General features: G+C 45.2%; 1 protein-coding gene across 1 annotated transcript; it reads left to right on the top strand.

Moving 5' to 3' along the window:
- The first annotated feature begins 3,732 nt into the window (after positions 1–3,732).
- Positions 3,733–10,762, top strand: LOC107288004 (beta-1,4-galactosyltransferase 3-like). Its single transcript, XM_015816578.1, has 6 exons — positions 3,733–4,021; positions 4,643–4,878; positions 6,208–6,395; positions 7,878–8,000; positions 8,341–8,445; positions 10,251–10,762. Exons 1-6 carry the CDS (start codon positions 3,760–3,762, stop codon positions 10,399–10,401), a joined length of 1,065 nt encoding a protein of 354 aa, XP_015672064.1. The 5' UTR covers positions 3,733–3,759; the 3' UTR covers positions 10,402–10,762.
- Positions 10,763–12,058: the final 1,296 nt, after the last annotated feature.

Below are 12,058 nucleotides of genomic sequence, written 5' to 3'. Positions count from 1 at the left end.
AAAACCTGCTGCAACCACCCAGCAGATGGGGGGAATAAAAACCAAACACCCCCACCCCACCCCCGCTGCCAATCCTCAACAGAAATGCTCACAACAATGAAAACCTCGGACAGGAGGAAGAGCGCTGCCGGGCGGGCAGGCAGGTGTCTTGCTCGGCTGTGGCTTGGGGGGCACTTTTTTCAGTGCCATTGTAACTTCGAACAGTCACTAAGCGAACTGTTGTAAGTCGAGGACTACCTGTACTTTATCACTTTTCCCCCCTTTTTTTTGGGTCATCAAGTTTTTGACATCTTGCTAGGCGACTGGTGGTACTTGGATGTTGCCATATCCTAAAAGTGGTACAATGGGTGAAAAGGTTGAAAAGCCCTGAATTAGGGATTTCACTCTGCTGTAGACAGGGAGCTATGTCAGGGGACATAGCAAAGTTGAGTAGATTGTGCAAAAATGCTGGATGCTCAACATTTTGCATTTCAGTACACAGCTACAACCCCATCATTCCTTTTTGTGGGGCATGAACCAAGATTATTTGTAGAAAAGAGAGAGAGGGAGAGAAAAGAGAGAGGGAGGGAGGGAGGGAGGGAGAGAGAGAGAGAGAGAGAGAGAGAGAGAGAGAGAGAGAGAGAGAGATCTCCACATTTTCAGGATCATTTGTGATCTTTTCCAGCTAAGTAATTCCCAACATACTTGACAGCATTTAGGCTCGAAAAATTACTCATTAACTCCACCACTTCAGGTAGTGGAGTTGCAGTTTCCAAAAAGGATGTCTGTGAAAGTGAAATTTATTTGGCATTCATGTTCCAAATGACTTGACATACATGACGCAAGCAGGCTAAAGTTTATGGAGAGTCAATAAATAGCTAATGAATGAAATGGTATTGTTTCCTAATAGGAAATAAGCTGAAAAGCTGTTATGTAACACACACACAACACATGTCCTTAATTATAAGCAAATAGTTTTCTGCATTTGCATGCCAACTGTAAAATCAGTTAATGCTTTTTTTGACGGTTATGAAGCAAATCATGTATTTGCATATTAATGCCGGAACATTATTTTTTTAAAAAAAAAACAACTGAAAGCAGACAAAAGAAACATTCTATAAAAGTCTAGCTTAGGATAGCATAGCAATTTTTGAAGATGAAAAAGGAACTCACTGGAATTAAAGAAGTTTCTTAGTATGCTAAGTCCCTTCCTAAGTTTGGAACACAGCTGCCTTCTTAATAGAGGTTTAGAGTCGGGAGTTGTGTGAGAGATTTTAAAACAGCTGATAAGTTTTCTATAGCAAACTCTTTCCAAAGGTAATATTCTCCTGGGGGAATATTTAGACATACTCTTTCCTCTTGCCCCCCCCCCCACACACACACATAAGCTTGTGACGTCTTACTCAGAAATCTTTCCTGCCATTTCCTTGTTCCTCCTTAGTTGTTGCAAACTGGCATGGTGTACCATGCAATCCTAGTGGGTCTCTTTGAGCTGAACAGGGAAATAACACTGATGCTTGCTTGCAGCCAAGGAATTTGCCCTCCTTCAGTGTTGCAATCCAGTCCTTTGAGTAGAAGCTTTGTCGTGTCCCTGAGCTCCTGCTACTGGGTCAGCAAGGATTGAAGTTAAGAGTTTCGTGTGGAAGCGTTCATCCTAAAGAACCCAAACTGCAACCTGGGGAAATCCATAAGCAAACCAGTTTAGAGTGCATAAAGTGAGGTGCCAGGAAATATTACGACCCCCCAAAAGAACCAGCGTTTTCTGTTCATCTGCCGTTTAGCAGCCTTTTCCCCTCTTCGGTGCACATATTTGCAGTAACGTGTTTGCCTATCCATTTCCACACGCCTCTCTTTTTCCTGTGGGCATTTTGCATTTGACAAAGCAGGAAGACACTTCAGCCATGCGCCTGCTTCTTCCCTTGAGCTATCTCTCAGGAGATTTCACCAGGAACATATTACTGCTGTTCTAAGAATGGACTAGTGTTGCAGCATGAACCCCAAGGATAGGAACCTCAGAATAAAGGACATTTTATTGTTGAAGTCCGAACTGGAGTAGTTATCTGATACGAATCCAGCATTTTAACTAGGGCCAAGTAAAGAAGACAATGAAATGATTAAATCTCCCTAAATTTTCTCCTAAGAAAAATTAATTTATAAGCGGGAGGAGGGCATCTGTTTTTGGGTGATGCGAGCTGCAGTCGTACCTTCTGACTGAGGCTTTCGGTTCTTCGAGGAGAGGATGCCTCTCATAACAGATGCTTAGTTACAGTATATCATCATCACCATCATTTTAGCCATGGTCCACTATCCACTGCAGGATGAAGGTCTCTTCCGCATGTTTCCAACCGATACGGTGCTGAGCTTTCTTTTGCCAATTGGGGCCGCCATACTTGCTGATGTCGTTGATCCATCTTGTCTGAGGTCTCTTTTGTGGACACTTTTTATCAAGTGGGATCCATTCTATGACTGCCTTGGTCCCTCTGCCCTCAGTTCTTCTTGCTTTGTGACCAGCCCATTTCCATTTCCATTCTTTTAATCTCTTGGTGATATCGTATACTTTGGTTTGTTCTCTAATCCATGTGGAGGTCTTTCTATCTTGTCTTGTGATGCCAAGCATGTATTTTTCCATGGCTCTTTGCGGCACTTGTAGCTTTTGTGTCAATTGTGAGGTTAGTGTCCATGTTTCTCCAGCATAGGTTAGAGCAGGTAGCACACACTGATCGAAAACTTTTCTCTTTAGGCATTGGGGAGAGGTTGTTCTTGAAAATTATGCTTAGCTTGCTGAATGCCTCATTTACCCACACAAGCCCCTTTGCCTCATCGAGGCCCTGATCATACAAGGAGAATTACAAAATAGGTAGGTAGGTAGGTAGGTAGGTAGATAGATAGATAGAGAGAGAGAGAGAGAGAGACAGACAGACAGACAGACAGACAGACAGACAGACAGACATGGATAGATAGATAGATAGATAGATAGATAGATAGATAGATAGATAGATAGATAGATAGATAGATAGATAGATAGATAGAGACAGACAGACAGACAGACAGACAGACAGACAGACAGACAGACAGACAGACACCTACAGATAGACATATATAGATATATAGATATATAGACAGACAGACAGAGATAGATAGATAGATAGATAGATAGATAGATAGAGAGAGAGAGAGAGAGAGAGAGAGAGAGAGAGAGAGAGAGAGAGAGAGAGAGAGAGAGAGAGAGAGAGAGAGAGAGAGAGAGAGAGAGAGACAGGCAGACGGACGGACGGACGGACGGACGGACGGACAGACAGACAGACACAGACAGATAGACATATATAGATATATAGATATATAGATATATAGACAGATGTAGATACATAGATAGATAGATAGATAGATAGATAGATAGATAGATACAGACAGACAGACACAGACAGATAAATATATATATATATAGATAGATAGATATATAGACAGATGTAGATAGACAGACAGACAGACAGATATAAACATATAGACAGACAGACAGACAGACAGATGTAGATAGATAGAGATAGATACATAGATAGCTTGAGAGAGAGAGAGAGAGAGAGAGAGATTGAGAGGGCTTCCGTAGGGACCAACCTTTAGTTTCTTTAAAGGGTTGCATTTTTAGTGGGCGAGTCTGAAAGTGAGCTCTCTAATTCATTCTTTTCAACTCCCAACAGGTTGGTTTTCTTCCACCCTCCTAATTGCTGCCAGCCATTTCAGCCCAGGGACACCATGGACAGATGATCTTGGCTGTGCGCCGCCATGCTACAGATGCGTGGCCGCTACCTGCTGCTCTTCCTGGGGGTGCAGCTGGTGGTGATGGCCCTGCTGTACCGCGAGGGCTACCGGAAGCGGGTTGCTTATTTCTTAGGCATTTTTTGCAAAGGGGGCACATTGACTATGCTGGGTGGCTTCCCCAATGCATCGCTGCCAGGGGACGTCTACGCCAACCTCAGCCTGATTGCTCGGCCCCCTCTGCCCCCCGAGGAACTTCCCTATTGCCCCGAAGTCTCGCCGTTTCTTGGTAAGTGAACCAAAACTCTTTCTTATTCCTTTGGACCTAGAACTTGAGTTTTGTTTCAAGGCTGAAGTGTGTGGCAAAGGGAAAACACCCCAGCTTTCTTGAAAATAAGCCATACTTCCTGACTAGACTCACGGACGGCTTAAGTTTAAAAGTTGCATTGTCAAAAGGGCAGGTGTGGGGGTTGGGGAAGAAGGGAGAGGGAGAGGCAGGTAGTACAACCAATAAGAGAAGCCTGCCCAGGAAATGCCCTGCTGGGGTTACTCTTACCAAGGTCTGCATAAACAGACTCCCCCACCCCTCTATGCTGTCTGCCTGGGACCCAGGTCATTTTTCAGGCACAGAATAGAATATTGGAAAGCCTTACTTAGAAGAAAAAAATTGCCCAGAGACTTAGATGTTGAGGCTTGGCCACTCATTGAATCTGCTGGTTCAAAAAGAGGATAGCAAGCCTCAGATTCCTGCAGCCTGACCCATTTTCTTCCTTGATGTGTTGGGTAGGAATTCCCGGAGTTGAAGTCCACACATCTTAAAGTTGCCAAGTTCGGAAAACACTGCTCTAATTCGCTGATCTATGGGGCAGCAGGAAAGAAATGGATTAATAACATCTCTGCTCGTGTGCAGGAGGGCCCATTCGAGTGACGCTTCCCTTAGGATTGACGCTTGAAGATGTCTTACGGAGGAATCCCTATGTGACCAAAGGGGGGCGTTACCGTCCCCCCGACTGTGACGCCACTCACAAAACAGCGGTCATCATTCCCCACCGGAATCGGGAGCAACACCTCAAGTACTTGCTGTATTATTTGCACCCCTTCCTGCAACGACAGCAGCTAAGTTATGGCATCTATATCATCCATCAGGTACGGCATTGATTCAGTGGTGAAGCTGGGAACAAACTCTCCTACATTTGTCAGCGTAGTTCTTGAAAGGTGTTTGGGATGAAAGCAAGGAAGTGGAGGGCAGGGTTGCAGTAGACTGGGTCCTCCCCATTTTTCCCATTGTGGAAAATTGGCAGCCCCAGTCTCCAGTTCGATGAGTGGTCTACACCTGTGGCCCAAGATTCTGTGTCTCAGTCAATGGAAAGGAGGCTGTTCTGATGGAATGTCCACCAGAACATTCCCACCTGGTAATATGGAGGAGGGAGGCAGACCATTACCAGAAGATTCCTTCGTGTTGGGCAGAGAGGAAGTGTGAAAAGTTTTGCTAGGTCAGTGTTTCTCAACTTTGGCAGCTTTAAAATGTTAGCTGGGGAATTCTGGGAGTTGAAGTCCATACACCTTAAAGCTGCCACGGTTGAGAAACACTGTGCTAGGTATAAGTTGATCTGGAAAACTGCTTCGGCAGGCTTTCCACCCTACTAGCCATAAAGATTGTTCTAGAAATCCAACTGTTTCCTGAGTTTTCAGCTTTCAAGGACTTGACAGTTGGAAACAAGCATTCACACAAAGCTGCTGGTAAAATTAGGCCACGATGAGAGGTAATAGCAGAAGATTGCAGGAGTTACTCCTCAAACCCCAAAGCGAGTCCTGCTTTTCTGCTGTGCAGAACTTTAATAACTTAGTTGTTAAAGAAAGTAGAACTAAGCAAGGACTCCAAGGGAAACCAGGAATCAGAATTAAGATTACATATCCAAATTTTAAATAGAGGAGGACTGGGACTAGGAGCTGAAAATAAAGATGTGGCCAGTATCTAGTATGGTGGGACCTCGGTACTCAATGTTCATTGGTTCCGGGAGGCACAATGAGTACCAGACAAATTTTCCCATAAGGAATAATGTAGTGAGTCACAAGGCAACTGACAACGACAAGTTCTAGCTTGTGCGTTGAGTATCATACCAAACAATGAGTTCACACAAACTGTTCACATCAGAATGTGTTGAGTACCAAATTCGATGAGTTTCAAAGCAGTTGAGCACCCAGGTACCACTGTAGTTACCTTAAAGAAGGGAGAGATGAACTGGATAATCTTGGCTACAGACAATAGTCAGGCTGTAAAGTGGAATACCGTAAATGTGCAGTTGGTCTAAAATGGCCTGGTTCTTGTGGAAATACGGCCGATGGGTATGTGACTGATCTGATGCAATGCCTAATGGCTGTTGGACTAGATGCAAGATTAAACCACTCTAAGGAAACCCCATTAATATCAATGGCTTGTCCATGTAAATTATTTTGTTATCATTTCTTTCTCAGACTGAAAGTTACACTTTTAATCGGGCCAAGCTTTTGAATGTGGGCTTCAAGGAAGCTATGAAAGATGAGGATTGGGACTGCATATTCTTCCATGACGTGGATCTCATTCCAGAGGATGATCGGAATATTTATACGTGCGATCAATTTCCTAAACATGTGGCTGTTGCCATGGATAAGTTTGGCTACAAGTAAGCTTAAGCTTAAGGGTAGTGATATTTCTTTCTTAAATATGCAATTGCTTCCCCTTCCCTATTCTAATACTCTTTTCGGAAACAAAACTGTGTTCAGAAAGGGAGCTTTCTTTCAACTCCTATGTAGAAATAAGGTGCAATTTGAGTAATTAAGACCAGGAAACCCTGGGTTTAAATCCTTCCTCAGCCATAGAACTTAGTGGCTGGAATTCATTGTTTCCCAGCTTCTTTTATTTCATTTCTTTTTTATTTCTTTCAATCTCTATCTTGGAAATAGGGTGCAATTTGAGTTACTTAAGATCAGGAAACCCTGGGTTTAAATCCTTGCTCAACCATAAAATTTACTTGCTGGCAATCAGTTTCCCAGCTTATTTCTTTTTCTTTATTCTTTTTCCTTTATATGGATTCCCATGTAAATGGATCCTGGCAGGCCAGCCCCCAAATCCAGGAACACAGCCATGAACTCGGGGCCTTGCAAAACCACCAGTAGAGTTAGGGCAGGCGTGACGTCGCACAACGTATCGCGACTTTTCCCCCGTTGCCAGCAATGGGGTGGGCGTGGTTTCGACGTGACACATCCGGCCCGTAGGCCGGTGGTTTGACATGCCTGAGTTAGAGTCAAGCTGATCTCCACAAGGAGGATGTTCCACAGGGCAGGTACAGCAAGAACAAAGGCTCCTCTCCTGGTCCCGCCAGATCATATTCCTTAACTGCTGGATCTGTAAAGTGCCTCTTCTGCCAAATCTAATCGGGAGAGGCAGTCTCATACCCCCAACTCCTTCAATCCCACCCAGAAAAATACCAGCAACCAGTGCAGCTTGCAGAGCAGAGGCATGACATGTGGACGCTGCCTACACTACCATATTTTGAACCAGCCGCAGTTTCTAGATTGTGAAATTGGTGGCATAGGAACCATCAGTATAGCCTTGAACTCTAGAGGAAAACTGATAAAAACTCATTAGATGGGAAAATCTTACTGACTATTGGTTTGTCTGACTAGCAGAGAGGAAAGGCAGATGCTTTCCATCAAATGAGTGGAGGAGGGACTTTTAGATATCCTGGACTATGAATATCAGACGACGATCAATCTCAACACGGGAGACAGTTGTAAACAGGTGCTGTCTAGGATTGGCAGTGTATGATGAGGCTGCCTTGAAAGTCCCAAAGGTACAATGCAAGGCCTTTCCTTTGGTGGGAACCAGCTCTCAGTGCAACTTCTCTCTAACACTTGTGAGTTGGGGTAGGAATGTCAGCCCATGGGTTTCTGTGCCGGTTTTAAGATTTTATAAAGGTCCTCCTTGTTGCACAGACGCTGCCTCTTGTAAGTAAATGTTCTCCTTATGTGGACCTCAATTCCCAGAATTCCCCAGCCAGCCTGGGGAATTCTGGGAGTTGAAGTCCACCCATTTTAAAATGGCTAAGGTTGAGAAATGCTAGTCTAGATGAGCATGACAAACATCTTTAACGTTCTTCTGGCAGGCTTCCCTACAAGACATATTTTGGAGGAGTTTCAGCACTTAGTCCAGAGCAATATATGAAGATGAATGGATTTCCTAACAACTACTGGGGCTGGGGTGGTGAAGATGATGACATTGCCGTCAGGTAAGACTCTTACTGACAGGGCTGTTGCAATCTGGGCTGGAAGCAGTTAGCCCAAGGAAGGAGAAACCCCAAAACTACTAATGAACTGTCTGTATTAAAGAAGTCAGTAAAAGCTATAAGAGATGTATTCCAGAAAGTATCCTACTTTCACGTGAGACCCTTTTACATAGGCAGTTAAGGCAGCAAATGTTTTGTCTGTTTTCTCCCATCTTCCTATGCAGGAGATTAAAAAGTCCCTTTCCATCTGGAGTGTGGTAGTGGGGCAATCCCTGGGTAACTCTTTGACTCTGTTGCGATCACTTGCTGGCTTCTGCTAATGTTGACCATCCCTCTCCTGTAGGGTAGCCCTAAGTGGAATGGTAATCTCTCGCCCGTCTATTCAGTATGGCCGTTACCGCATGATCAAACATGGACATGACAAGGGCAATGAACAGAATCCCAAGAGGTGAGTAGAAATATTTGAAAAGAATTTGTAGACAGAAACTGCTCCCACCTAAGATCAAGTGCAGTTCACCCGTTCAGTACGATTCCTTCTCTTCTTTTTCTGTAATTCTTCTGTTCATAATAGCCATGACATTTGCAGAATTCTCTGGGCCTGGGTATAGACCCACGATAGGTACCACCATGAATAACAATTTTGTTGTGTAGATCAGGGGTCCCCAACCCCCGGTCCGTGGACCAGTACCGGGCCACGGCATGCCAGCAACCGGTCCACACAAACAAGCAAAGCCCCATCCGTGGGATGCAGGCAGCACACAAAACCACACACTCTCTGGCCTGTGGAAAAACCTCTCTCTACGGAACCGGTCCCTGGTGCCTAAAAGGTTGGGGACCTCTGGTGTAGATGCAGCAGTTCGGTCAGGTAGCACCAAATATTCAGTTGCTCATTTATCTTAAGTCCGTGCTCTCTGATGGAAAGTTGTCAGCTTGTCAAGGATTGAAGTATTGCATAAGGATAAACTGACACCACGAAAAGATCTGCAGAAAAATGGAAGGACAAGAAAGTAGAGTGTAGTCAGACGGAGAGACAGACGTTTTTCAGTCTCCCTTGATTGTTAATATATTTCTTGCACAGCAGATCTTGTCAGAATACAGTTTCTTGTGCAAAATAATATGGGCTAGAAACCTGTAGCCATTAGAACAGCAAATGCAAAACTAAGTAAATTTTAAACTTTGTCCTTCCTTGTCTGCTTTGTCTATAGTAATAGAGGCCATAATCGGTAATAATCATCTGTCAGATTCTAAAAGCAGTAATCGTATAGCCATCTTTCTGCTTCTTTTGCAATATGGCATAATCCCCTCTATCTATAGGTCTAGCTTGTTGTTTCAGCCCAGTTTCTTTTCCCCTTCAATTCTTTGTCTTTGCCAGTACAGATAGTCCTTGTTTAGTGACTACCTTGTCTAGTGACAGTTCACTTATAGCAATATAGCATTCAGACTTATATACCCTTCTCCGCAGTGCTTTACATCCCTATCTAAGTAGTTTACAGAGTCAGCCTCTTGCCCCCAACAATCTGGGTCCTCATTTTACTGACCTTGGAAGGATGGAAGTTGAGTCAACCTTGAGCCAACTCCTGGCTGTGGAATGCAGAGTTAGCTTGCAGTACTGCATTCTAACCACTGTGCCACCACAGCTCAGTGATAATACAATGATGACATAGTAATACTGGTAAGAAAATAGTAACTTTATGGCTAGTCCTCACATTTACAACCTTTCTGGGTCTAAAAAAAAAAAAGCAAAGCTGAAAGAAGATAAACACAGTCATGGTTTCACTTAATGACTGAGTTGCCAGTCCCAATTATGGTCACTTAACAAGGACTACCTGTACCAATTCTCCCGTTTCCTAGACATTGATTCCTGTATCCCTCATTCCTTCCATTATTTGTTCCTGAACTTCAGCTGCAAACTTTTTTCAGAACCCAAGCAGTTGTCTTTGGGGTGGGGGGTGGGGGGGGGAGAATACTAAGATGACTGTTTCTGGATTTATTGCTTAAAATGAATTTTGTTGCAAACTGTTAAAGGCATTAGAAATTTGTGATAAGAGAGTGCATAAAGCTTCTCTTGATTTGTAAATACGGAATGCTGTTGATCTTATAAGTCATAGAATCATAGGCTGGAAGGGACCTTGGAGGTCTTCTAGTCCAATCCTCTGCTCAAGACAGGAGATCTTATGTCAAAACCTCTTGGGGAAGGAAGAGGAGAGAGAAGGAGAAGCCTAAGGCATCAATTCTTCCCAATGTCTCCTGCAGGTTTAACTTGCTGGCCAAGACGAGGAGGACATGGAAACAAGACGGTATGAACACCCTGGAGTATGAGCTGCTCTCCAAGGAACTCCACCCTCTCTATACCAACATCACTGTGTTCATTGGGACTGAGAAGGGCATGCAGCACACCACATGATGCATATCCTACAGAGTGGCACGGGGACAGGAGCCCCACCCTGCCACTGCTTCTGGATGAACGAAACCAAAGATTCCACCGAGGGATATCTTGCCCAGAGTTGGCTGGCTGTATCATATTCTGACTGCAGAGTCCAGTCAGGCTGCTGTGTGCAACAGCATTGCAGTGACCGGATGAGGATTTTACACAGCCACCCCACCCCTTTACCCCAGTTTTGGGCCTTTTCACCCTGGGGACTGAGGTGGGTTCTGACCTTTCCTGGGATGCCTTCTGAACCTTGGCTGGAGGAGCGACGCTTGAAGTCACGTGGGGCTCCCTTTAGCAATCTGAACTTTCAGAGCTGTTGTGCCAGATTTGGCTTTTTTTCTTATTAAAGTGCAATTTATTTTAAAGGTATGGCCAAGTGGCAGTTTTTCTCCCTCCCATCTCCCACCCTCAGGGAGTCTGGTTCTAGAAGGAAATGGGTGGGAGCCAGACCTCCTGAATGGGTGGAACTCTTTCCCAGGAGAGAAGCTGGGCTGCATTTGGCTAGAAGGCGAGAGACACTGGACGAGAGCCAGCACTAGTGGCTCCATTTGTGGAGCGGACTGCAAGTCGACACATTAACATAGGGGCAGTTTCTGCTGAACCGAGTGCGAAGTGGTGCTGTAGGAACAGTAGGCTTGCTTGTATACCTTCAGTAGGGTCTAGTCCAGGGCTTTTCAACCTTTTCACCCATTGTACCACTTTTAGGATATGGCAATATCCGAGTACCACCAGTCGCCTAGCAAGGTGTCAAAAACTTGATGACCCCCCCCCCAAAAAAGGGAAAAAGTGATAAAGTACAGGTGGTCCTCGACTTACAACAGTTCGCTTAGTGACTGTTCGAAGTTACAATGGCACTGAAAAAAGTGCCCCCCAAGGCACAGCCGAGCAAGACACCTGCCTGCCCACCCGGCGGCGCTCTTCCTCCTGTCCGAGGTTTTCATTGTTGTGAGCATTTCTGTTGAGGATTGGCAGCGGGGGTGGGGTGGGGGTGTTTGGTTTTTATTCCGCCCATCTGCTGGGTGGTTGCAGCAGGTTTTGGCCACTTCACATGACCCTGGGACACTGTGACCATCATAAATATGAATCAGTTGCCAAGCATCTGAATGTAAATCACAGGATCCTGGAGATGCTGCAACATTCTAGTTGATCGGCGCTTCTTCTGGGCTCAGCAGAAGCGCCAAGATCAGTGCCGAGCTCCAGCTGGAGCCTGGTGCTGATCCTGGCGCTTCCGCTGAGCCCTGACAGCCCTGAAGAAGCACTGATCCTGGCGCTTCCGCTGAGCCCTGACAGCCCTGCAGCTCCAGCCATCTCTCGCTCAGGCTTGTGCGGTGCTGCCACCGGTTCAGCTCATTCCCCTCCCCCGCTACTTTTCTAGGATGGTCGCGTACCACCTGCCAGGTGCCAATGTACCACAGGTGGTACCCGTACCACTGGTTGAAAAGCCCTGGTCTAGATGAGTGTTTCTCAAACTCAGCAACTTTATGTGGACCTCAATTGCCAGAATTCCCCAGCCAACCATGCTGGCTGGGGAATTCTGGGAGTTGAAGTCCACCCATTTTAAAATGGCTAAGGTTGAGAAATACTAGCCTAGGTGAGCATGACAAAAATTACACCAGCTTCAGCTTCTTGG

Source organism: Protobothrops mucrosquamatus, unplaced genomic scaffold, assembly GCF_001527695.2.
Source record: "Protobothrops mucrosquamatus isolate PMUCROS unplaced genomic scaffold, P.Mucros_1.0 scaffold468, whole genome shotgun sequence".
Classification (NCBI taxonomy): Eukaryota; Metazoa; Chordata; class Lepidosauria; order Squamata; family Viperidae; genus Protobothrops; species Protobothrops mucrosquamatus.
The sequence above is the reverse complement of the archived record's forward strand: the minus strand, read 5'-3'. Positions and strand labels throughout refer to the sequence as shown.

Coding starts and splice junctions, on each gene's coding strand:
- LOC107288004 (XM_015816578.1), top strand. CDS start 3,760: ATGCTACAGATGCGTGGCCGCTACCTGCTGCTCTTCCTGGGGGTGCAG. Junction 4,022..4,642: donor CGAAGTCTCGCCGTTTCTTG/GTAAGTGAACCA, acceptor GCTCGTGTGCAG/GAGGGCCCATTCGAGTGACG. Junction 4,879..6,207: donor GCATCTATATCATCCATCAG/GTACGGCATTGA, acceptor TTTCTTTCTCAG/ACTGAAAGTTACACTTTTAA.